We start from the raw sequence: 24,626 nt of genomic DNA on the forward strand, positions 1-24,626 counted from the left end.
ATGTGTACTAAGGTGAGCTGAAGCAGAGTAAAGCAGGCGTGTGGAGGCTCCTGTCTGTTCTCTGGTTTGTTTACTCAGGTCAAATAATGCAGACAGCTGATACACCTGCAGTAGGCCCTGCTGCTGTCCTCCATTAACTGCAGGCCGAGTAGAATCAGAGGGGACAAAGATCAGAGGAGAGGGTACAAATCTGCAGCTAAAGTGAGGATTTTCACACAGAGACACAAGGGACAAATTAAATCACAGGTAAATCAGTACAGCTCCACAGGTTACACCACTACATCTGAAGGCAGATGTTAAATCTGATTTAGCTTTTGCTGATATGAGCCAGAAATGAAAAAAATGTGAATTTAACAACCTTTCCAAACAAGATGCTACTGCCTTCAGTTTTGTGATATGATGTTTAAGCTCCAAGCAGTGACGTAAAATTTTCAGGACTACTAATGTGGCCACCAGTTAGTGATAAAGGCTCTGTGTGTTTCCTTTATTTGCAGTCCGATATGCAACCTGAAAAACAAGAATAGAGTGCAGAGAACCAGCGTCTAAGAGCGGATTATCATCCTCACCTGCACTGCAAATGTAAAGCAGAACACTGTAGGTACTAAATCATGTCTCTGTCCTTCAAGTTCTTCATTACTGCAGAAGTATGTGAAAAAGATAATCAATAAAGTTAAACTTATTACTTCACAGACAAAACAACCTAGAGGTTAATCCAGTATGGACATGATCCATTATGGTGTTCAAACACAAAGATCCTGTTTTCACATGAATGATTAGGTGGGTTAGATCCATCGGTTTAGTACAGCAGGCCACAAAATACTTTTTTTTTATTGGATACTGTCAAACAGCAAAATAATCTTTATTGCAAAGCAATGTTCAACAACTACTCAGAGAACAAAAAAAGGGAGAGGGGGGCTGAAGCTGTGCTCCTAATTCTGCTCTTGTTGATATGGTGGGTGGTGGGAGCTCCTCCGCTCCTCCTCTATTTTTCTGCATCTCCCTCTTTTCTCTGTATCTCCTACTTCTCTCTTTTCCTCCATCCTCCATTTTCTTTCTTCATCTCACTCCTTTCTCTTTTCATGCACCCCCCCCCCCCGCATCATCCTCTTTCCTTTTTCTACATCATCTTTCTTTCTTTTACTGTATCTCCCTCTTCTCTCTTTTTCTGAACCCCCCATTTCTGCACCATCCTCTTTTCTTTTTTCTGAATCTCAGTCTTCTCCTTGTCTTCATCTCCCTCTTCTCTATCTTTGTATTTCCCTCTATTCTCTATGTGTCTCCCTCTTCTCTCTTTTCTCCATCCTCCTTTCTTTTTCTGCATCTCACTCCTCTCTTTTTATGCGCCCCCTTCTGCATCATCCTCTTTTCTTTTTTATGCATCTTACTCTTCTTCTTGTCTTCATCTTACTCTATTCTTTGTCTTCATCTCCCTTGTTTCTCTATTTCTGTATCTCCCTCCTCTCTTTTTCTCCATCCTCCTTCCTTTTTCTGCATCTCACTCCTCTCCTCTCTTTTTTGCATCCCCTCCCTTCCTGCATCATCCTCTTTTCTTTTTCTGCATCTCAATCTTCTCTCTTTTCCTACATCCTCCTTTCTTTTTCTGCATCTCCCTCCTCTCTCTTTCTGCATCTCTTTTCTCTGTCTCCCTCTTTTCTCTTTTTCTCCCTCCTCCTTTCTCTTTCTGCATCTCACTCCTCTCTTTTTCCACAACCCCCTTTCTGCATCATCCTCTTTTCTTTTTTATGCATCTTACTCTTCTTCTTGTCTTCATCTTACTCTATTCTTTGTCTTCATCTCCCTTGTTTCTCTATTTCTGTATCTCCCTCCTCTCTTTTTCTCCATCCTCCTTCCTTTTTCTGCATCTCACTCCTCTCCTCTCTTTTTTGCATCCCCTCCCTTCCTGCATCATCCTCTTTTCTTTTTCTGCATCTCAATCTTCTCTCTTTTCCTACATCCTCCTTTCTTTTTCTGCATCTCCCTCCTCTCTCTTTCTGCATCTCTTTTCTCTGTCTCCCTCTTTTCTCTTTTTCTCCCTCCTCCTTTCTCTTTCTGCATCTCACTCCTCTCTTTTTCCACAACCCCCTTTCTGCATCATCCTCTTTTCTTTTTTCTGCTGTCCACTCTTCTCCTTGTCTTCATCTTCCTCTTTTCTCAATCTGTAGCTCCCTCTTCTCTCTTTTACTCTATCCTCCTTTCTTTTTCTGCATCTCACTCCTCTCTTTTTCTGCAACCCCCTTTCTGCATTATCCTTTCTTTTTTCTGCATCCCACTCTTCTCCTTGTCTTCATCTCCCTCTTCTCCCTTTCACTTCATCCTCCTTTCTTTTTCTGCATCCCATTTTCCATGAAAACTCTGAAAAACTTCCAAGATGTATTCCCAAAATTATCAATGAAAATTCCTGAAAATGTGATAGCAAATTTTCCCAGTATTTCAAATGAATAACTTAACTTTAAAAGACAGTACAGACAAATTTCTAATAGTAGAAATTACTACTGTGTTGTTGGAGACCAGGCTGTCATGTCCTCACATGTGCATGCAGGGTCTCAGGAGGTTAAAGTTGTCTGAAAGTTAACCACTGGAAAATGTTTGAACTTAAACACTTGCAGAGCTTTATTTTCAACAGATTGTCCTCTGTATTGTTTGCATACACACAAAGATGCATGTGTGCAAATTCTACTGCTTTCTTTTACATGCATACTACCAGTCAATGTGCTGTAATTTACAAATATATATAAGTGCAGAGTGCAGTCTGTGGTGCAAATGTACTCCTAATACAAAATACCTTAAACAATTACTCCTTAAAACAGTATTTGTTTGTGTTTCAGTGTCAGTAGTAGTGTAATCCTAACACCTGTATGCTGTATTTGATGTTTGTGTGATATAGGGAGGCTCGCAGCTGCTGTTGCTGTATACCTTTTCATAGATGGAGTGTTGACTCACTGGCTGGTTGAGGTTTGATTCGTCATGTCTGTGGGTGGAAGTTTCTCACCAGCGACCTCTCGGCTCTGCAGAATATAAATCAATCAAACAGGGTAGAAGTGATGCATTTTAATTAGTGAAGATGATGAGCTTCTCTCTGGTTTTCAGCTCAAAGTGAGATTTGAATTTAAGTGCAGTGAGTGAGAGGAGAGGAGTTAGTATGGACCAAAAAAGTCGAAAATTACTTCATACAAATGAATGTTGTTTATCTCATAGAATTTGATTAATCATCATAATGATAACAGTCTCTCAAGTCAGCATTTCAGTACAAAAATATCCAGCATGCTGCAATAACAATAACTGAAAGAAAACAGCATGAGCCCTGCTTTAAACCTTCTTGTATTAAACTCTGCAGCCCTCTCACTGCTGATCTTGACCATAACCTTGACTGTTTTTACCCCCAGACTGCAGCTGATGGACAGTTTCATTCTCACAGTGCACCGACTGCAGCTGAACTCAGTGAAATCACACTCCTATTGTTGTGCTGTTTGCTCCCCGCTGATTTTTCTGTATTTTCAGCCCATTCGTCATCGTGACAACTCGAGAGCCCTCCGAGAGAATGGAAATGTATTTATGACAAAACCACTGAGTGAGCATAAAATATCCAACCTGTGATCCTTCAGCTCTGCGGGGTGCGAGGAAACGCTGGGACAATTTATTTAAAAACCGATTTAAAGTGCAGTTTGTCACATTTGAAGCATTAAAGTCTGGCAGCTACAGAAGAGTTTTCATCTTCAGGGAGGAGTTTATAACTAGAAGGAAATATCAGCACATTTTGCTCTCTTCTCTTTAGTCCAGTGAGAGAGTAAATCCCTTAAATCAGCCTGTAAAAATCCTTGCCCTTCAAACACCTTCTCCTATCACAACCGTAAGATATTTTTCATGCCTCAACTGCAGCTGTGGGCTGACACAGGAGATTATTTTGGTTTATGACAACGCTTGCACGCAAGAAACAATGAGATAAGATGTCAAAAGGGGGCGCCAAAATCAACGTAAACTGAAACTTTCTCAAACTCTAAAACTTTGGGCCTCATTCACCAAGTTTTTTCTGAAATCCAGTCTTTAGAAAATCCTAAGAAATGTCAGGCAGATTCAAGAAGCCATTCTAAAACTGCTGATTTGTTGTTACCTGTGTTCTTAAATTGATGGATGCCTTATGCTTGTAAGTTAGAAGTCCATGAGAGGTCTGGCTGCAGAGCGTAGGTCTAAGTGGACCCCCTCTCACAGACCAGAAACTGTGAGATCCTGCATCTGTCAGAATGGATAAACACACTAAAACTTTCAGAATAAAATCGGATTAAACTTTCGGTTAGGGTAAGGGTTAGGATACCAAAAGTTAAAGTTATAAACCTGCAAAACCTGTTTACAGAACATAAAATAAAGCAAGGTAAACAGTCTGCTTATAAAGCATCCATGTCCTCCATGAGAACAATGTAGAGTTGCAAACGCATCTTACGCTACCTAAGAGGCTCCATAGCTAACATAGCTAAGCTCTTGGACATCTATACTGAAAAAGCTACGAAGCTAATGTTATCTATGTAGCTTACATAGCTACAGTAGCTTTAGTGAGGTTTGCTAAAGCTACTGTTGCTAAGCAAACTTAAAAGTAGAAATGCGTTGTACCAGCAAATCACATCACTTTCATTCTGAATGATACAGTGACTCAAATTAAAAGTTTCTTTAAGGGGGCGTCTGAGAGCTACAGTATAACTGTCTAGAAGTTCATGCATGTTTTTCCTACTTAGCATAAAGAAAGGCCCCTTTTGTGCCCATATGTGCCACACTGCAGAGCTGTGTGCAAACACAGAATGCACATAGGATCAAACTTAAATGTAGAGTGATTAGGAATGATTAGGAACAATCATTCCAACTGTTAAAAAAAATACTCAAATAGTTCTGAAGAGGGCGTAAGGGCTTGTTTACGATATTTAGGGCATTTAGTGTAGAGACAGTGTACATCACACTGTAATGAGACAAGGATGTATGCCACATTAAGTAAAAAAGTTCAATCTTGGGGGAAATGGGAAAAAACAGAACCCCAACTTTTAGGGTTCAGGTGCCTGACCCTAACCCTCTTTGGGTTTTCCTTAGTTTGTGGTGTGTTAAATTAAATTTATCCCCACAGTAAATGTTTGATTTTTGCCCATTAAATTTTGCTGTTCTAGCCACTTGCCAAAACTTTTAACAGCAAGTGAAAAATATACATCACTCAGTACGCCATTCTGCATTCCCACCCTGCGCTCAAGGTCCCTCCTTGTTGAGGGTGCCAGTGATTGTCTTCTGGGCAAGAGTCAGGTCAGCAGTCTTCCTCAAGATTGCAGTTGTGTGTACTGAACCAGAGTAAGAGAAATAACTGCCAAGAAATTAGACTTTTCCATAATATTCTAATTTTTGGAGATAGTGGATATTTTAATTTTTGAATCAAAACCTTTCTCATAATAATTTAATTTTTTGAGCAGCACCTGTACAGGTATGCACACTGATCACCCTGAGAATGAGCAGAAAACCTTTGATTTTCATATTAGTATACCATAAACATATCGGCCCACATCACTCAATTTACCAGCAGCAGTGAGGGGACAACTACGTTAGAAGAAATCCCATGACAAGTGTAACACTAAAATATTTTTATTTGCATAAGTGTAACATTTGTGACTTTTCTGCAGTGCATTGTGTATCCTTAATGGCATGATGAAACAAATGGGGTCATGTTCTGTTCCCTCCTGTCTGTAAGTCCTAAAAGCATCCCCCCGTTATTTTTTTATCTTCCAAAAGTCTCTATCAGTGTCCTCCCCAGCTGCCAGGAAGCCACCTTTGTAGCTATCTGAAGCCGTCTGATGTTTTACACACAAAAACAACATGAACAGAGCGAGGTGAGACATGAGTGCAGGTTGTAAAAGGTATTCCTCAGAACCTGTTTTCTCTCGGGCAGAGTTGTCTTCACCTCTATCTGCAGTTGGCAGCAAGATAATCATTTTGTTTTGGACTGTTTATGCTGCAGCCGGCTCTTCAGATGTTTCACAAACATTTCACAGGCCTGTAAAATAACATACTGTTTGAAATAATCTGAACGGCGAGGGGTCTGTTTATACCGCAGTGGATCACTTTCACTGAACACATTTTTCTTCTGCAGCAACAAAAAAATCTGTCAGAGGTGAATAAAACATGACAACAGGGAAATTTAAAACTTACAACCTGAAAAATGTTAGATTATATAACTTGGGTAGTTTTGGCCATCTTTTCTACCAGTTCAGTTATATTTACAGGCTTTAACAGAAGAAATGGTGGCAAAATCAATGAAAATAAAAGCTAAATTGTTATTTTGGTTTAAATTTCCGCACACTTATTACTATGTATCAGCTTTTTTTCTGCTAGGGACAGACAAAAGAAGCTGTTTTCTCAAAGCTGGTGTCATAGATTTTCATTTTTTGTCCAAAAATCTCAAAGATATTTAAAACAACAGAAGGTCCCCAACCAGCTGAATAAGTTTGCAATTTGTCACATTTTTGCTTTATAAAAAATGGCTTCATCAATTTTAACAGCTCAGCTTGCAACAAACCCAAACCATCCTTTGCTGTCTTCACGCTTTGAACTTTGTGCCAGATAAAGTGAGCTGTTTGGTACCCGTGTGCTGCAGAATCAACGTCTCTGCTTCGTTTGACATCACTGCAGGACGGATAGACACAAGGGTCCGTCGCCTGCAGAGAGCAGCTGGCTTTGAGACTCCGGCGTGGCCCCCGATCTGATCTCTGAGGGGCTGTGGGGGGTCAGCCAAACATCCAGCCTTTCGGCCAGTGATGGAGAAGACAGGAGCTCAGAGGAGGGACTTCACCAGCGCCACCATGTGGTCGACGCCACACGCTACATCCACCACCTGACCCGGAACAGTCACCTGATGGAGAAACAGATAAACAGTGACAGAACAGATCATTATTTAATCACTCTCTGGTTGTTTGTAGTTTTACTGATCACATCATGTTAAAGCCAAATAATGGGCTCCTCTTTAATTATCTAAAGGCAAAATATTTTTAATGCACTGTGGGTATCACTGCCCAGCCTTGTTTAAGGTATTATCCATTCAGTAAAGCCATATTAGACAGGCAGATTCATAGTCAAACAGCTGCTCTTATATGACACATGGATCATTTCAATCAGAGGGTCCTTAATGCAAGGCATGTGTAAGCCCAAACTTTTTTTTTTTTTCGTTTTTTTACTGTGGTAATAAATGCCACTTAGTTTGATGTTTGACTGGCAGTGGGCTCATTTGATCCTGTTGTTTCTCTGTGTAATATAGATTACTACTCTCATATCCTGTTAACTTTAAGCTATGCAGGGCTGTCCCTGGCAAAAGTGAGGCCCTAAGCAGATTCTGATATGAGTCTGTGCAATTTGCAATTAAGTCTTAGTAAGTTCAATATAACAGAGGCAGTTCTTCATTGTAATAAACTACCAAAACTACCACAGACCTGTGTCTTTCAGCGAAACTAACTTCTATTTGAAAAAAGTCACAAAAATTATCATTGCTTTCAATGATCATATTCCTTGTTGCAACTATAGAGATAGTGTTTTTAATGTCTATCTGACTTTTTTAAAAGAAAACTGTTGGTTTATTATTTTCATCATAACATTAATCCCACTTTATTAGCTCTGTTTTATTGGGGGGTTTTCCCTAGGAATTAAACCAGTGATATAAACCAGTGATCTTTCCCCCTCATCTCCCTTCACACACGCTGTTTTGCTTCTTTCTCTTCCTCACTATGTTTCTGCTTCTGTGTCATCATCAGTAGGCTCTCTTTATTAAATCACCTTGAAATATACATTGTTTTTATATGTTTTTACCTGTGATCTGATTTTAAAACAGCTGATCAGCGCGAAGAAGTTCGACGATGTCAATCAATTCCTGGTCAGAACCAGCGTGGGAACTTCACAGAGTTTTACCATAAATTCAATAACTAAAGAATAGTAGAAACTGACTTTTGGCAAGATAGGTTGCAGAGTAACAGGTGGATTTATAGGGCAGACTTGATGAGAGTTTCTGTGCTGCAAGCGTCAGAAGAGAGAGGGAGAAAGAGTGAGCGCACACTGTGCGCACTCCATTGATCACGGTTGGCACTGATCTTCATTAGAGATAGGCTTATATTGAGGGTTAATTTACTAATGTGACAGCCAGGTAAAGTTTATGTTCAGTCAATGTTGTATATGCCTTACCCTGATCATATTTATCATACAAACACCAGGCTGATGTGCAGAGAGACAGAGAAGCAAACAAATGCTCAATGTGACGCTATGCATAGTTTGCAAATAGGCAGGGGAGGGCCTGAAGATATGGACCTTTTATGAGACCTCTGTCCAATCAACATGATCAATAATTTTCTTAATACCCTTTTTTATACAGTCTGATAAATTATTAAAAATGCCCCACAGTGGATTATCAATTTCCAGATATGTATAATGCATTAAATCTGTTTTTTAAGAGAATTTTTATGCAAATTTTTTTAAGAGATTTTGGTAGAAGGTTAAATTAACATCTCAGTTCTCAGCAATTAGAATTTCCTGGCCATCATTTGAGGTTTCAGGTTTTTAAGGGTTAACACATTAAATTAAATAGAAGGAAAAAAAAGAACAAGAAAACTAGAAGAATTTCCACTGAAGAAAGGCTGTCTGTTAGTGTGAGCATTTTGAGCCCTACACCTTCAAACCCTTCAAAAACACCTGAAGGAGACAGGCTGATACTGATGCAAGTCTGACTGAATTTTGGAAAAAAAAAAAATCTTTACAGGAGAAGTGCAGGTGATGAATTAGTTTTTTAGACCAGAAAAATGATCCTAAATCCCATCAAATATTGTTCTTTAAATCAAATTTGACAAATGACTGTCTGACAATTATTGATGTTTCTGATGCTCTGTTTCATAAGTGTGTAAAACACTTAGTGATGTTCTCCGTCTAAATGATGCTGTATAAATAAACTTCCCTTCCTTAAAAACACATCATTTGAATTTTAACCACTTGTGTACAGTAATAGTATTTTCACTTTGCATTGATTTAAAGAAAGCAGAAGTGAGACGAAGCTAAGAACCTGATGTTCTGTTTCTTCTGCTCTAAATGTTTGCTTCGTTCTGGACTCTTTGTGTTTGCATGACTAATATTGAGTCAGTGTTGTCTTACTCTCCACGGGAAGTACTGGTCATCTCTCTTCCCAATGCCCAAACATCCTCTCACATTCTTCCCCCAAACGAAGAGCTCGCCTCGATCTGCAGAGAAACCATCAAACATTACCGTCATGCTGAGAGGCTGAGCACACGCTGAGGTTCAGAGCGAGGCAGACGAGTTTATAACGAGTCAGACTTTAACTGGACCAACTTTGAGACATGCAGAATTAAAACGATAACATTTGACATCCATAAGAGACAAATCATTTTTTAACAACTTTAACTGACACTGTACCTATAATGCATACTCTAAATTGATCTTAACTTCTTTGGTGATTCAACTACACTTAATTGTTTTGTGATTTTTGGTGCAAAAACTGCAACAATGGACAGGCTTATTTTGGCCAGCTTAGGTGTTATAAAGCAGTAACTTAAAGAATTGAGATTTTCACTTCCTCACATTTGTTGGAAAGTTTGATAAGAAGACTGAAATCACTCTCAAGTCTGTACAATTAGTATGAAGCTATTGCCTGCAGCCAGTTAGCTTAGCATAGTCTAGAACTGATCACTTATCTTGGTATACCTGTTCAACTGCTCATTAGCACTTATATCTAATCAGCCAATCACATGATGTCAACCAGTGTTTTCAGGCATGAAGACACAGACAAGATGACCTGCTCATGTCCAAACGGAGCATCAGAATGAGGAAGAAAGGTTATTTAAGTGACTTTGAACGGGCCATGGTTGTTGGTTTATGACCAGCTGGTCTGAGTATTTCCTTGTAATAAACAGGACTTGGGGATTCTTTTCTCCACATTTTGCTGGTACTAACGTTGAATCAAATAGGTGATTTTAAAACAATGGAAATGGCTGCTATGGTACAAGCACCAAAAACCAGTTTTTGAGGGTAATAATTATTGAACTTATCACTTTGATTTTCACCACAGAGGCTCCCTCTGATATCAGTTCAAGAAGAATCCCTGATCCTGTGACAAAAGCCTCTTCCTTTATTGTTTCTGATTTAGAAGTTGGAGTCTGACTCATATAAAGTGGCTTAAAGGTCTTTTCAGTCACAGTATAATTTCTCTCAGATTGCTGCTTCACAGATAAAAACCAGAAAAAGGACAGATACTTTATTTCTTCAGTGTCATAAACAGATTAAATGATCTGACTCAACAGTAAACTCCTTCCCTAGACGTTCATGTCTCACTTTCAGACCTCCAGAGAGGATCAGACAGACTTCACTGCTGATGAGTTTTATGTTTACATCTCTTATCGCTGCTCGGAACAAAAAGGTCGAGGGGATTTAGGGTGGTATTTGAAAGATGACGCAGAAATGTGGCAAGATGGGCTCATTTAAAACCTGTTTCTCAGGGTGTGATGAGATCTGTGAGTGTGCCACTCTTTCTCACCTGTCACTGCAGCGAAGTGGTTGAGCCCACACCTGACCCTGGTGACGGAGACTGAGGGGTTAAACTCTGAGCATCCAAACAGTGTGGGGGGAATCATCTCTGGGGTCGAAGACTCTGAGAGTTTGGGGCCTTTTCCAAGAATACCATAACCCCAAACAAACACCTCTCCTCTGTCTGAAAGGATTCAGAGACATTGTTAGGCTCATGTCGGTTTTACACAAAATATTAAATAAGATAAAAGTTTTACAAGTATGAAGTTTAATAAAACAATTCATGTAAAAGTATTTTTGTTGTTTAAATGGGGATGCATCATAAACTTAAATTACACATTTTAATATGGTTTAATAGCAGGGATCATTCTAACTCTGCTTGTGTTGGAGTCCATCAAATGAACCTTTAAAATCTGATTTAAAATGCTTTTATTTAAATGTTGTTTTCATTTCTTGTAGCTTTTAAACCTCAAATCAAAATTTATTTAGAATTTCTACTGCTGTGAGAGGCTGCCAATTCCCAGAGTGCACTAAATCAGAAAGATGTTAAAAAGCTAGCACTGTCAAAAGATTAAACATTTTAATTGCGATTAATCTTGGGATTACTGTAGTTAACCACAACTAATCGCATCCTATTCATCACATTTAAAAATTCCCTTATTTTGTATTTAAAATGGTTAAAACTAAGGGTCACTGACTTCCTGTTTGGATACAGAGCTGCTTTTAAAGCTATATTAAAGATATGACATGAACTTAACCACCAAAAAAAAGACTTTTATGGATTTAAAAGAAATATGCAGACAGTAAAAAAGCAAAAAATTGAACTGAGACATTAAGGAGCAGCAGTGGACTTATTTTACACCACTGTGGATGTACAGAAAAGCTGCTGTGGCTTAACTAAGCGTTGAAAGTGACAATAAATCATGTTAATAATCGCGGTTAAAAAAGCAATAAGTGTGGATTGTAGTTAATTGTGCTTCATGCATTTAATCTCGACAGAAATAACCTTTTCTATCAGCACACCCTGCAGAGCACATTTGGCAGCAACTCGCATCATTTCCTTCCTTTTTCAATGATTTAGTTAGTTTCTTGATAAGTCAATTATCTGTTTGTGGGGCTAAATGATACCAAAAAGCTTAATTATAATATATTTATTTTCTGCAATATATTTAGTTTTTTCCAGTGTGAAGGAAGATGTTTTAAATAAATACAGTTAGTTTGTTCATGCTTAAGTATAGACAATTAATGTTTGAATTGTATTAATTTGACTTCAAGACTACTATCATCTGTACACATTGTATGAGGAAAGCCTGATGTAAAATGTGATTAAATGATACCATGAAAATGACATGAAGAGAGATTAATAAATAAATACTAAAGAAGTCCATCTTAGCTTTAGCTGCAGCCAAAGAGATTATTCAATTGTCTCCTTCTCACAGGAAAATCCAAAGAAGAAACTTAAGCACACAGGTCACTTTTTGAATTTGATAGAGTGCAAAGGAAAAACATTTAGACGCACCCTGCATCTTCATCGGGGTCAGTAGAGATGGGATTCGAAAACATTAAATAACCTAGTCCTTGCAGGAAGTCATTTCTGATTGGATGGTAGAAGTGTGAAGTAGGCATGCCAGAGACCATTAGTTTTCTACCTTCTTTTAGCCAACGGCACACCTGAGATCAAGCCAAATTCTCAAAACACACAATATTTGCATCCAAACAAAATAGCCTCTTTAAAAAATACTACTGTAACTTAAGTTCTTGTATAGCTGTAGCAATAATGTATGGTTATACAACTTCCCAAGGCACAGCGAGACTTACCTAAAGCCACCAGTGTGCCTTGTCAAACCATTTAAGAACTACTGCTACAGGCAAAATTTGTGACAGCACTCAAATAAGCCCTATGAAAATATTTGTTACTAAAGTATTTTGCCACAGTTGTTTTTTTTCCATAAGGATTTGCAAATTGTGTTTCTAACAATTTTAATGACGACGTTCAATGCCTTATTTTTTCAACCCAATATAAATTCAGCTTATTGAGTTTATAGTAATACATTCTGATGCAGTATTAGCTACGCTAGCATCTCTTAGTCTACAGCAGTGCTTTCAGCTAAATGATAATGGCAAGTATGAATTTAAACACACTTAAAATGAAGAAGCAAACATACTTATGGGAACTAGTAGTCCATGTTGAGCCAAGTTGTTGAAATGGGATTAAGATTGTGCTAAAGAATGGTGATGGTGCACTTATTTTACAGAAAGTACTATGAGAGGAAAGTGCAACCTCATTATTATCATGAGATGAATAAATTGATGAAATTTTTGGGTTTTCTGCAGAGAAAGGAAAAATGCAAGGAGCCATTATCATCCTTCTATGTAAGAGATATGTCTGTTTATTAGTCCTTTTGGTTCGATAAGTGGATAAAAGACCTATGTTGTTAACTAGCAAACATTTCAGAGTGACATTTGCTTATATACCAACTGCTAGAGGACTGAAATTAAACACTCCTGTGCTAATGGCTTAAATAAGTTACAACAATACTTAAATTTATGTTAAATAAAGTTAAAACAAGAGATAACTCTTTTGTTGTTTTATTAATGATTGCTTAATAATGAAGGGGGAATTTATCAAGACAGTCTATAAATGCTTCTCCTTCTTCTATGCAAAAAAATGCACATTTTTTTTTTCCCTTTTGTGAGCATTGATGCTACCCTAAAACAGTCCAGTAAGAGATTCAGTAGATACATAATGTGCATGCTGGTTGACTCAGCTCTTAGCTAGATGGCAGTAGTTCAGAGACAGTCTGCACAGGATATAGATCCAGCTTGTTTTGGAAATAGATATTTATCAGAAACAGTTGTTTGTGGCCCTGGTAGTGTGTAAAAAGCAGGCCACTACACTAAAACTTTGATCAGTGATGCCCCCAAGGGGCCATGAGTGGAATCTCACCTTTAACACTGAACTAATGATTTCTGTAAACAAGCTGTTTTGCCCTTAGCTGGGCTCTAAAACCGAGTATATTTGCTAACAGGAGCTCATTAATGCAGCCAGCCATTGTATCCAGTTTCATCCAGATGCAATTATCAAAGTAGTAACATTGTGTCCTCATTTAAATTGTGAATTTAGGAATAAACTGACCGTTAAGGATGGCCACCTGTGTCCCTCCACATGCCGCCTGAACCACCTTCCCACAGCCTTTCAGAGGAAGATGACGAGGAGAGTTGATCTGAAACATGTAGGACAGAGCAACAAGGTTGATCAAATGTTAGATAAATCAATTGCTGCCAGGTTCTTTTGTATTTTTAATATTATTTATCTACTCTGAATAACAATAAAGGTAATAAATGGCTTTTTTTTCACACAGACACTTTAATGGTTGTCCTTCGCTTTCTCCCTGCAGATAATTGGTCTCCTGGGCTTCACTTATGAGCTGTTTTTTTTAGAATTGCATAAAACTTCTGATGTCTTCCTGGAATTTCCAGTGTGATATGACCTTGTAGGCATGCAAAGCTCAAGGGAGTAAACTATATAATGCAAGTAGGCATCTGTAATTGTTCACGATCAGTGGAGCCAGTAGGTATATTAAACTCTCGCTTAAGCTGATTGGGAGAAGACACAAAACATCTTCACCAAGAAAAGCTTTGTAAGCAGTTCTTCTCTCTTCCTTTAATGAAGAAAAACTGTTCAGTTCTGATAAAACTGCAGCTTAAGCTACATGTGAGCTAATTTTTTCATTGGCTGCTATTGTCTGCAGTAAACCAAGCCTATAGCAAATAACTTGTCCTCAACTGACAATGATTGGTTCATTTATTTTCAGACTGGGCATAAACATTTGTGCTTGAAACTTTGCTATATAGATCTGCCTGATTACAGACGTGGAATCTGGCCTTTCCATTGGCTTTGCAGGTTTAAATTTCTGCAGAAGAGTTTGGTGAATCCGACTGAAAAAAAAAGTAAGACAGGATGCAACTATGTCACTCAGCATGCTCTTACATTGGATCTAGGGTGCTGGATTGGTGGCTGCTGTAAACAGCAGCTTCAAAACAAGCTTTTGACAGCCTGGATGGATGACTGACAGGTGGAAATAAAAGTCAAAAAGATCATCAAGTACCTTTTGTGCAATGCAAAGGTTCGGCACAACCAAAACATATCATCAATCCAGTATCCTGTGTTTTTGTGGTTTTACCAGCCGCCCCCTCTTCACCTCTGCTCTCTTACCTGTGTGGTCTCTGTGACAGATGCCAGCTGTAGGTATTCAGTGTTTCCCCATCCAAACAGCTCTCCATCTCTGGACACGGCGAGGCTGCAGTCTCCATACGTGCTGATCTGCTGCACTTCCACCCCAGCCAGATCTCCGCCCACCTCCACTGGGTTGGAGCTAACATTTTGGTGTCCCAAACCTGGACGATGAAGATACTGGTAAAACCTCTGAATGCTCAATTCATTTTGTATACATTTCTAATCAGCTTAGTTTTGGTTTTTCAGTAATCTTACATAATTGTTTGAGCACTGCTACTTTTGAAAGGGTTCTCTTACCACTGTTTGAAAAATCAAGCCTTTACACTGAATAATGGTGAAAATATGTCTGACTTACAGTGAGCAATACAACAGCATAAGGAGGAATGTATCATTTGGATAATACACTCCTACCTACAGCACAATCATGCAATGTTTTGATTTATTTAATGTTCGGTGGTTATCTGTCTGTGTCTCTCAGTTCCAATCCACTGAAGCAGACGTGTCCACCCTCAATGACAGAAATAATTCTGGCTTTCAAGGTGAAGAGGGACAGCTGTTTTCTATAAAAAGATTTTTTTTCTGAAGTGCACCTACCCGTCTGCCCATCTGCACCCCATCCACATGAGAAGACCTTTCCTGTGTCAGTGAGGAAGAGGCTGTGGTCCTGTCCACACACTACCTGGACACAAAAGATTAAAAAACATCATACATTTTGGTTATTATGTCCCATTTGAATCCTTTCTTTAAGAATAATTCTATTAGTGTCAGGCTCAGCCATGTGGAAACAAAGACTCAGACCTAGCAAGCATAGCAGAATCCTGTTTATGTACTTGGGAGGGAAATTTCAAACAAAACAACTGGAGGCCTGAGGGACCCATCTTCTCAGTAGCCCTTGCAGGACTGCTTATGTGTTGTTGTTTTACTTTGCTGTGTCCATTTATATCCAGCACAGTGCCTTCACTAACACAAACACCAGTGTTACAGCCACAGAATCAAAGTCTGGCCACTCGGTTTAAGTGTAGTGAAGTGACCTGAGTTTGTAGCAGTAAGCTTGAGTTTCTTTCTTTGCCACACGGCTCTACCTTTTGTTCACAGTCCACCATCTTTAAAATGATGTGATTCTACCATACTGCCTCCTTTGTTTCCCCTCTCTCTCTTACAATCTCACATACACAATCACCACGCTTTGCTTTAGAAATATTTTGTTATAGTTTAGTTTATAACAGTTGTTTGCTCTATCAGGTGTCATTGATTCTGGTTGATGCTACAGAGTTATATAAATTCTATTAAACATATAATGAGGAGTTGTCTCTGATTAGAGTGCATAAATGTAATTTTTGCTGGTTGAGAAAGTCAGCATATGATTTCATACCTTCAGTTTATTTAAATACAAATAATAATTAATCATTAATATTAGTATTAATTTTGGTTGTTGTTCCATGTTTTCAGGGTGGTTCCCTTTTACTTATTGATCTGGATTAATCGCTATATTTATTCAAATTAATAATCATAATGATTATTAATATGTTTATACCCAAACTCTAGTATTACAAATCCCAATATTAGTAATGTTTTCATTAACAGGAGCGGAGATGCTTCTTGACATTATGTGATTTAAGTTAATGAGCATGTGTAATACCCCCTTGTAAAGCATACATACAGGAGTATGGAGCCAAGAAAGACTTTAAGGTGCTAAGCAGGCAGGTGTAGGCACAACTCAACTGCATAAAATCTCAACAAAGTCTGGGTGTGAGTGTAAGGAAGCAGAACATCCTGCAACCATCAGTCATCAGAGCTCAGACAGACGCTGTACTCACCTGGACGACTCTGCTGCTGAAGCCATCGATCTTGTGTATGACGTGGCTGCCGCTGTTTCAACATGAGACAGAGAAATGATCAACAAATCACTCAAAAAGAAATGACAGCAGAAACAGAGGCCACACCCTTGAGTCTCTGACACTTCCTTTGACCTCCTACTCGCATTTTTATGAATGTAACTCACACCATGAAAAACAAGCTTGAGGTCAAAAGCCTTATGGTTTCAGACAATTCAGGTAAGAATGCACACAAACAGCGTAGTGATAGGAAAAAGATATATCTGAAAGTATAAAATGTGTTCAAAGTATCAGAATGGGTGCCAAAGTGTTTTTATAAGGGTCTAACAAGCATCAGTTGTCTTTTTAGAATTCAAGAGTCATCGCACATAAAAACTCATATGGTGTAAATATGGGAATCTTTCAATTAACCCTTTTTAACATTTTAATGTTTACAGGGTGGCATAAACTAAAGAAATCCATCCCATTTAGATGTCAATGATATACATTTAGTTTGCAAAGTGCTTTATAATTAGCACAAGTGATCATTTTTGTAATTCATTCAAATTATGACGCAACATCTGTGGCAGTCTGCAACCAATAATTTTTTTTACATCTGGAAGAGTCGAGAGCTGCCTGCAGTACTTAATTTTCAATTTTGTTTCAATTCAACTCAAAGAACTTCCATAATCCCTCTACAGGCAGTTAGTTTGGAGCAGTTTTACTGATGTTTGATCCCTTTTTGCATCTTTGTCCAGTAAGGCAAGGCTGTAGCCAGCTTTCTTAGCTTGGCACAAAGACTAAAAACAATAAGGGGGAGCGGCGTTACATTCAGTTTTAACTTAGGTGGCTCTCCAGTAAAGTAAAAAAGCTGCAGGGCAACCAGAGTGTAAGGAACACAGAAAACTTGTCCAGTGGTGTAGTGATGTGTGTAGAAGTGGGTCCGCTCTGAATTTATTGCACTAAAGGGGACATAACTGACCAAATGACCCCTAGAGACAATTTTCATAAATGCTAATAAAGCCTCCTTCATGTGAATGACAGGTATAGGCATGCCCCTTCACATTAAGTTTCCCCTGAAACCACGTTAGCTCATGCTCAGCCCTACCTCCTAATAAACCGGTGTTGGACAGTCTGATTAAACCCCAGGCTGAGACTGAAGCAATGATAGATCTTGCTGATTAAATGGCCAAAAATATAAGTTTGGAAATTCAACCCCAAATACAGCAAAATCAGATTTTGCCACTGAAGTTTGTCTCTTTTCACTGATTCAATTTCTAAAACTCCAACTTTTTCATTAAAAAAATCCCGTAATGCATTAAAATGGCAAAGATGTAACACTGCCTTCATCCAGTATGAATGAATCTATGAATATAAATACGAATGCTATCCTGTTCCTGTATCAAGATATCCGCTGCTGTTCATCTGACACTTTGACTTAATATAACTCTATACAAAGTTAGACATACAATAGTTATGGATAACATAAACCTTTATCTTTACAAAATAAACTGAAAAGGTTTTGTCAATTTCCGATAATCTTTGGCCTCAAAGGTCATAGCTGCACTTGTTTGAATTTATACCTGAATCTTAATACAATCAAGTTTCAAAGAAGAAAAACACACTGCTGCCACAGCCTACATGTCTCTATGCTGGAGTGTTTGATGGAAAAACAACAAATGGAGTAAAATGAGCACAATCACAGCCCCGAGCTCTTTGAATGTGTGATCTTTGTGTCTCACCTGTAGACTTCATCTTCCACTATCCTCCTCCCACACTGTCCGTACGCGTTGTTCCCCATACTGAACACTGTCAGAGAATTAAAGCAGAATTTTAAAATCCTGAAGAAGGCAACTGAGTTCAACTTTAATATTCTGATAAAACCTTTCTTATCTGCTCATGTGAAATGTAAAAGCGCTATCTTCAAGCTGCTTCATTTCTTCCCTAAATAAAATCAAAGCCCCGCAGGAAGCTCTCAAAAGATAAAAAAACACAATTACATTTGGGTTTACTTTGTTCGCCACCAACTTGGTTTAACATTTATTTTTAGGGGGAAGAGTTTTGGCTGAAAAATGTGAATGAGCCAATAAATCTGCACAATACACAAATCAGAGAAATGGCCGCTGAGCTTCATTTGTTAAAAGTTGTGTCCTGTTATTCACACAGACTAAATCCTACAGAGATGAATGGAATGAAGTTTTCTTTTCAGAGACATAGCAACCACAATAAATCAGACTGTGGTTTACTAAAGAAAACAAGTTGTTATTCCTGAACTAAAATAACAAATGTGACTATATAACAACATAGACTACATGTCAGACAAACTAGTACTACTTAAATGATTTGTCTGGTGTTTATTTGTTCTTTCTTATTTATCAAAGGTGTCGCTACCCTGAAAAACAGTTGGGCACGCTTTAGGAAGCTTAAAAGTAAAGTAAACATGGAGTTTCCCTACAACACCATAGCAGGAGCAGTGAAAGTCACTCCTGTCTCTAAAAAGCCTCCAGAGATCTACACACTTTGACTTTTAGCTGCTGCAGGAAGTGCGAGTGTCTTACCTCCCTCTCTGTCTGTGAGAACCAGAGAGTGAGCGCGGCCACATGAGACCTGAACCACTCTGGTCTGCTGAGGCTCGACAAGAGGAAGAGCCACGGGGGACGGCTCCAGTACATAGTCATAGCTCTGATCTGCAGAAACAAAACATCAGAAAAGACAGGGATTTGAGGTGAGGTGAGGTGAGGTGCTGCAGTGATTTTTTTCAAGTATTAGTGCTCATCTTTTATGGTTTATTGTTGAATCAAGTATCAAACTGTGGGCTGTGTTACAATGTTACCCCAGTGGTACAGCATGTGTGTGTAAAACCCATCCAACATTAAAGGTCAAATATTTTACTCGTTTAAGACAAGTTCATATTGGTCTCAGAGGTCCCCAAAATATACCTGTGAAGTTTGTGGCTGAAAAAACGCTCTAGTGTTGGATTTTTGCATGTCTTAAAACCCCTCTGTTTCAGCCCTGCTCAGAATGAGCTGTTGCTGTGTCTGTGGCTTTAAATGTTAATGAGCTGTCTGACTCCACCCCTGACCACACCCCTCTTAGGAAATGGATGTGGCTTAATAGAATAGATGTGGCTCTCCTGATCAGGAGAGGAGGGTGGAACTTTCTTCCAAGTGGGGAGGGCCAACCAAACCTGGGGGCAGTTCTAACTCCCCACATGACATCATGACGGGAAAAATCTGAGAATGGCTTGTTTCAGCACACATTTTCTGAAAGGTGTGGGGGGGGGGGGGGGGATGGGTATTTTTTCTGATTCTTGGGAGGACTGTGGACAGGCCAGGGGCACATATTTTTGTTAGAAAAGCCTGAAAAGTGTATTTTGCATAATATGTGACATTTAAGACCACTGGACATAAGTCAGCTTTTTTGGGTTAGGTTAGGGTAAACGAGGCTGAAGATGTCAGATATACCAGAGGGGCTTGATGGAAAGCTTTTTAAATGCTGTTTCCTCCAGGTGAGCCAGATAGATGTGAGCAACGATCAAATTTCCAGCCCATTGCACAGCCGCACAGCTGGAGATAATGTTGGGTATTGAAGATGATCATCACAATCATTGAGGATGAGTGTGATGCTCAGCAACTGTAGGATTTGGGTGTTGGGTCTGGATGGGTGTAGGTTTATAGAGAGGCTGAGTTGAGCATTAATGTTGGTATAAAGTGATTAAAATCAATGGAAAAGAGAAAGGTGTTACCGGATTTTTTATGTTTTTTATTCTATCAACAAAAGTGTATGTGTCTTTGATGAAGCTGGGGTGGATTTTGGAGAGTGGATTAATGTGATGGTCTATGAATTCTGTTAGTTTATATGATTCTGAACTGCAGTCGCTGACCATAGCCAACCCTGAAATCCTTATAACTGAAGGTTTTTGCCTTGTAAATCTTTAATGGAAAGCTGTGTAGGTTATTTTTTTCCTTTAGGCTTCAGTAACAATAATTGAATCAATAAACAAATGTTAACCCTACATTGGACTGGTTTTACTAACTTGAATACACTAAAGGTGATGCATTTCAGTGTGTCCCATTCATGCCTTTTATTTTCTGGTATGTGACCTTCAGAAGATAGGAGTTGTAAATCTCTAGCATGCTTGCTAACTTTACCTTTTTGCTATTTGTTGCTGACTGGGCAGCTTTAAGGTGAGCTAAGTTTATCACTGGAATAACAAAGCTGATAGGAGTGGTAGAACTGTGTTTGACCTGGTGATTTATTTCCATGGAGTTCGATTAAGCAGAGTGGAGGGCTGAAGAATTGACATTTTGTATTTTTAAGTGCAGCTTTGTCTTACGGCGGCTGTGTTGTGTGCGTTGGAAGCCTAGCTGAGAGTCCTTGTTCAGGCCCATGCCCCACAGCTTGATTACATCTTTTGTCGAGGAGGAGATGAGAGTGAAGCCATAACCGCAAGCAGCAGAGGAGATCTACAACAAAGAAGAGGCAAATGTAAGTCTACTGTTACAAAAGTGATTTAACATGTCCACAACTTGTAATAATAAGGCCTTTAATGATTTCATAATGAGCCTTGATAGCATTTTATTTCATTTCAGAGACTTTATAAGGTCTACAATTCTCAAAAAACTGACATATTTACTGGAAAAATAGATGAGCAGAGGATTTAAAGACTAGCTAACAGAAAAAAATAATAAAATCCAACATTTTGCCTTCTGAAAAGTTTCAACTGGTCTTATTATATGAGGTGCTGTATCTAGTTCGAAAAGAATTATATTGTCTCAAGTTCCCAGTCTAAAAACTGAACTAAAAACTAGGTGATATTTGTTCTGATACAAAATTTACAAAGAACATATTTTTTTTAATGAAATCATACTTTACAACAAAACAACATATACTCAACATGTTCAAGAGTCAAACCCAAAAGGATCCATATGAAATTTTCACCTGTTCTGCAGTCTCCAGCCTGTAAGGAGTTAGCTGGTATCTTCTGGGTTTCTTCCTGCCGCTGTCCGGCACCACAAAGCTCGGGATACCCAGAGCACCAGTGAAGCTGAAGCCCCAGACAAACACTTTGTGGTTAGGTTTTTTGTGCTGGCCGACATACTGAAAGACTGGACCGCCGCTGTCCTTCTCCTGAGGTCTGGGCGCTTTACTGAGGGTGGCATAACCGCAGACTTGAAGCCCTAGGTTAATGTGGCGAGTCCACAGTCGCACACATGGAAGGGCCATTCTGCAAAGATGCACAAAGAGGGTAAAAAGTGTAACAAACAGTAGATAAACTAAAACATTTTTTTTCTTGTTTTGAGGCTGATGATCAAACTAGTGTTAATAAAGTACAATGACAAAATATAGCTTTAATTAACAATGACATCCAACTGGAGACCTTTTAATGTATTATTTCTCCATTTATGACATGAGAAGCCTATTTTTAACATTACATTAATGGAAGAAGGTGAAATTGAAGACTTAAATTTAATTAAATCAAAAGACTATCAGTAGTTACTTAAAAATTATCATATTACTTACCAATTTCAAAAAATAAAAACAGTTTGCATTATCTTGCGTTGCCTTTACAGAAATAGATGCTATGAACAGGAAAGTTTTAAACACCGGAAATTAAAAAACTGAATCCTTACATGTTCAATTATATTATATTAACTCCTGATTCATATAAAGGCAGTGCTAAAAAGCTGTTAAAGTGTACAATGTCATGAATGTAACAACGTCATATTCCATTTTTTATATAATAAATAATGCTACCTGTGCCTTGTTGACCATTTAACACATAATGTAGTATCGTGCTTTTAATTCACAATATTGGTGAGATTACAGCAGTAAATTCGGCAGGCTTCTTGTGAACATGTGAACTCTAATGTCTGTAAAAGTCACCTTTAAACTTCTTCACCATCAGCAGTTCATGCGTTGGAGGTGTTTCGGTTTAAAGAGTGCCCGTGTTTACTGGTGAGTGCTTCTGTGGTTGTCATAGAAACAGTAGATTTAGAGGACAAAAAGGGTCCATATGGAACCTACCTAAGATTTACGACTAAAAGACATGTATGTGAGTATTTAATAAACACAGGAAAATAGACGTAGAAATAAATTGGCATTCTCAATTCGTTAAACGGTTTAAACGTCGCAACGGTAATCACAAAGACATTCGGCTGTAAGTCGCCAATTAACACGGTCACTCTTCAAAGCGCTACACCTGTTATCGCAAACGAGTTCATGCTAACTAACAGAGGCTGTCTTCGGGAAACAGACTACCATGTTAAATGACAAACATCAACTAAAACTATCATAAAAGTCAAGTTAATTTTAATTCTGACGAACGCCGAATGGGAAAACGTGTTTATAAATGTCGTTCTGCGTATTAAGGAATAATTCAGCAATGACAAATGTCTGACAATAATCACGACAGCATTAATTTAGTACTATTTTAAAGGCAGTTTCGTCACGTGTTCTCATCGTTTTCACCACATGCATGCCTGCTTGGGTTAACTTACCTTTGCGTCTCTTTCAAATCCGGACTTTCTACTGTATTTCATGGGCTGAAGAACTATTAAGTGCCGTTAAGATATTAAAGTGAAGCAGCTAAAGTGACCAAAGCATGTTTCAATGACATTACTGCATGTTTGTTTACCTTCAACTCAGGAAGGGAAAAAAAAAAACGACACTCTTCCTCTGCGGACAGCTTCCTCTACTTCCTATGAGAAAATAGTCACATTATAAGACCATTGCGCCCTCTGCTGGTCTGGTTCAGATGACATGATATCTTGGGCTCTATAAAGTGGAGCAGCTGGCCCGGGCTACATTTATTACACTGACCAGAGACCACTGGACTTCAGTCAGCAAACACAGCTACCTCGGGGTAACAGCACACCTGATCATTCACTTTACAGCAGAAGTTATTTTTTACCTGATGTGTTTGTCTTCTGGGCTCGTTTGCAGTCTGTATATATATTTGCCCAGTGAATTAAGACACTCTGATGTACAAACCACAAATAAGTTTAAAAACCTTCTTTTGTTTAATATTTTTTCATTTAAATACCATACTTGTACTAATTTATCTCAAACAAAAATGCAAGTAAATGGTAGTATTTTAAATGTTGATTTATAAATAAAACTATATATAATAGTACATTTTTAGTAAAAAAGCGCTTTCAGAGAGCTTTACATAAAGTTAAAATAATGAAAATAAACACTTAATAATAAGAACGCTTAAAAATCTAAAAATTACAAAAACTAAAGAAATGCTGTGATGATTAATTACAGCACAGTGATGTGATGAACTTGATTAATTTTTTAATCAATTAACAGCCCTTATATATATATATGCACAATGTATGACAATTTCACAATCCACAATCTTTGATTATTTTAGTGAAATAGCTATGTTTGAGACGTTCTGTATCAAATGCAAAAAAATTGGCATGCATTTGTTATCCTAGGAACCCTTTGGAAATGTTACTCTTAAGGACTGACAGAGCAAACAAAGGCTGACAGATCAATGTTCCAGGGGAACAGTATCCTCAGTCAAACCTTTGTAAACAGGGATGCATTGATGCAATGGTTTAATTCTGACATCTGCTGATATTATTCCTGTTTACAAACAAATGAGTTATCATGAACAGATATCAGTGACTAGTGTTTATTCGTTGTGTGCAGCTAAACAGACTCTGATCTGTTATTATGTTCAAGCATGACAGAAAACACTAGTATATTACGAGTCTTAAGCAAAAAGAAGTGATGAAAAAAAGTTACTGGTATCAGCTTTATCCTGGAATCTGCATCTGCATTTGCATTGGCTAAATGGAGCATTGGACAGCCTTGATTTTCACAATCAGACCATCTCTAATCCTAAATCAAGGTTTGTGTGTAAAATGTACTGTAGCTTTTAAAATGTATGATCACGGAAAGTGCATTTTCATCAGGAGTAATCGTTGCTGCCAGAAAGCTCAGTTCCCAGTGTCACTGCTATCATCATCATCATGTAAAGTCAGGGAAGAATAGTTTTTCAACCTCCCATCATTTTATTACCATTCATGAAA

General features: G+C 38.3%; 1 protein-coding gene across 1 annotated transcript; it reads right to left on the minus strand.

Annotated features, from left to right (window-relative positions):
• Positions 1-5,591: 5,591 nt before the first annotated feature.
• rcc1l (RCC1 like) lies at positions 5,592-23,249 on the minus strand. Its single transcript, XM_041800569.1, has 12 exons — positions 23,082-23,249; positions 21,523-21,808; positions 20,918-21,047; positions 19,140-19,268; positions 18,324-18,390; positions 16,585-16,636; positions 15,362-15,446; positions 14,747-14,928; positions 13,667-13,754; positions 10,541-10,714; positions 9,145-9,230; positions 5,592-6,871 (listed from the first exon to the last, which is right to left on the minus strand). The coding sequence occupies exons 2-12, from the start codon at positions 21,805-21,807 to the stop codon at positions 6,794-6,796; spliced, it is 1,356 nt and encodes a 451-aa protein (XP_041656503.1). The 5' UTR covers position 21,808; positions 23,082-23,249; the 3' UTR covers positions 5,592-6,793.
• Positions 23,250-24,626: the final 1,377 nt, after the last annotated feature.

This window comes from Cheilinus undulatus, linkage group 12 (genome assembly GCF_018320785.1).
Source record: "Cheilinus undulatus linkage group 12, ASM1832078v1, whole genome shotgun sequence".
Classification (NCBI taxonomy): Eukaryota; Metazoa; Chordata; class Actinopteri; order Labriformes; family Labridae; genus Cheilinus; species Cheilinus undulatus.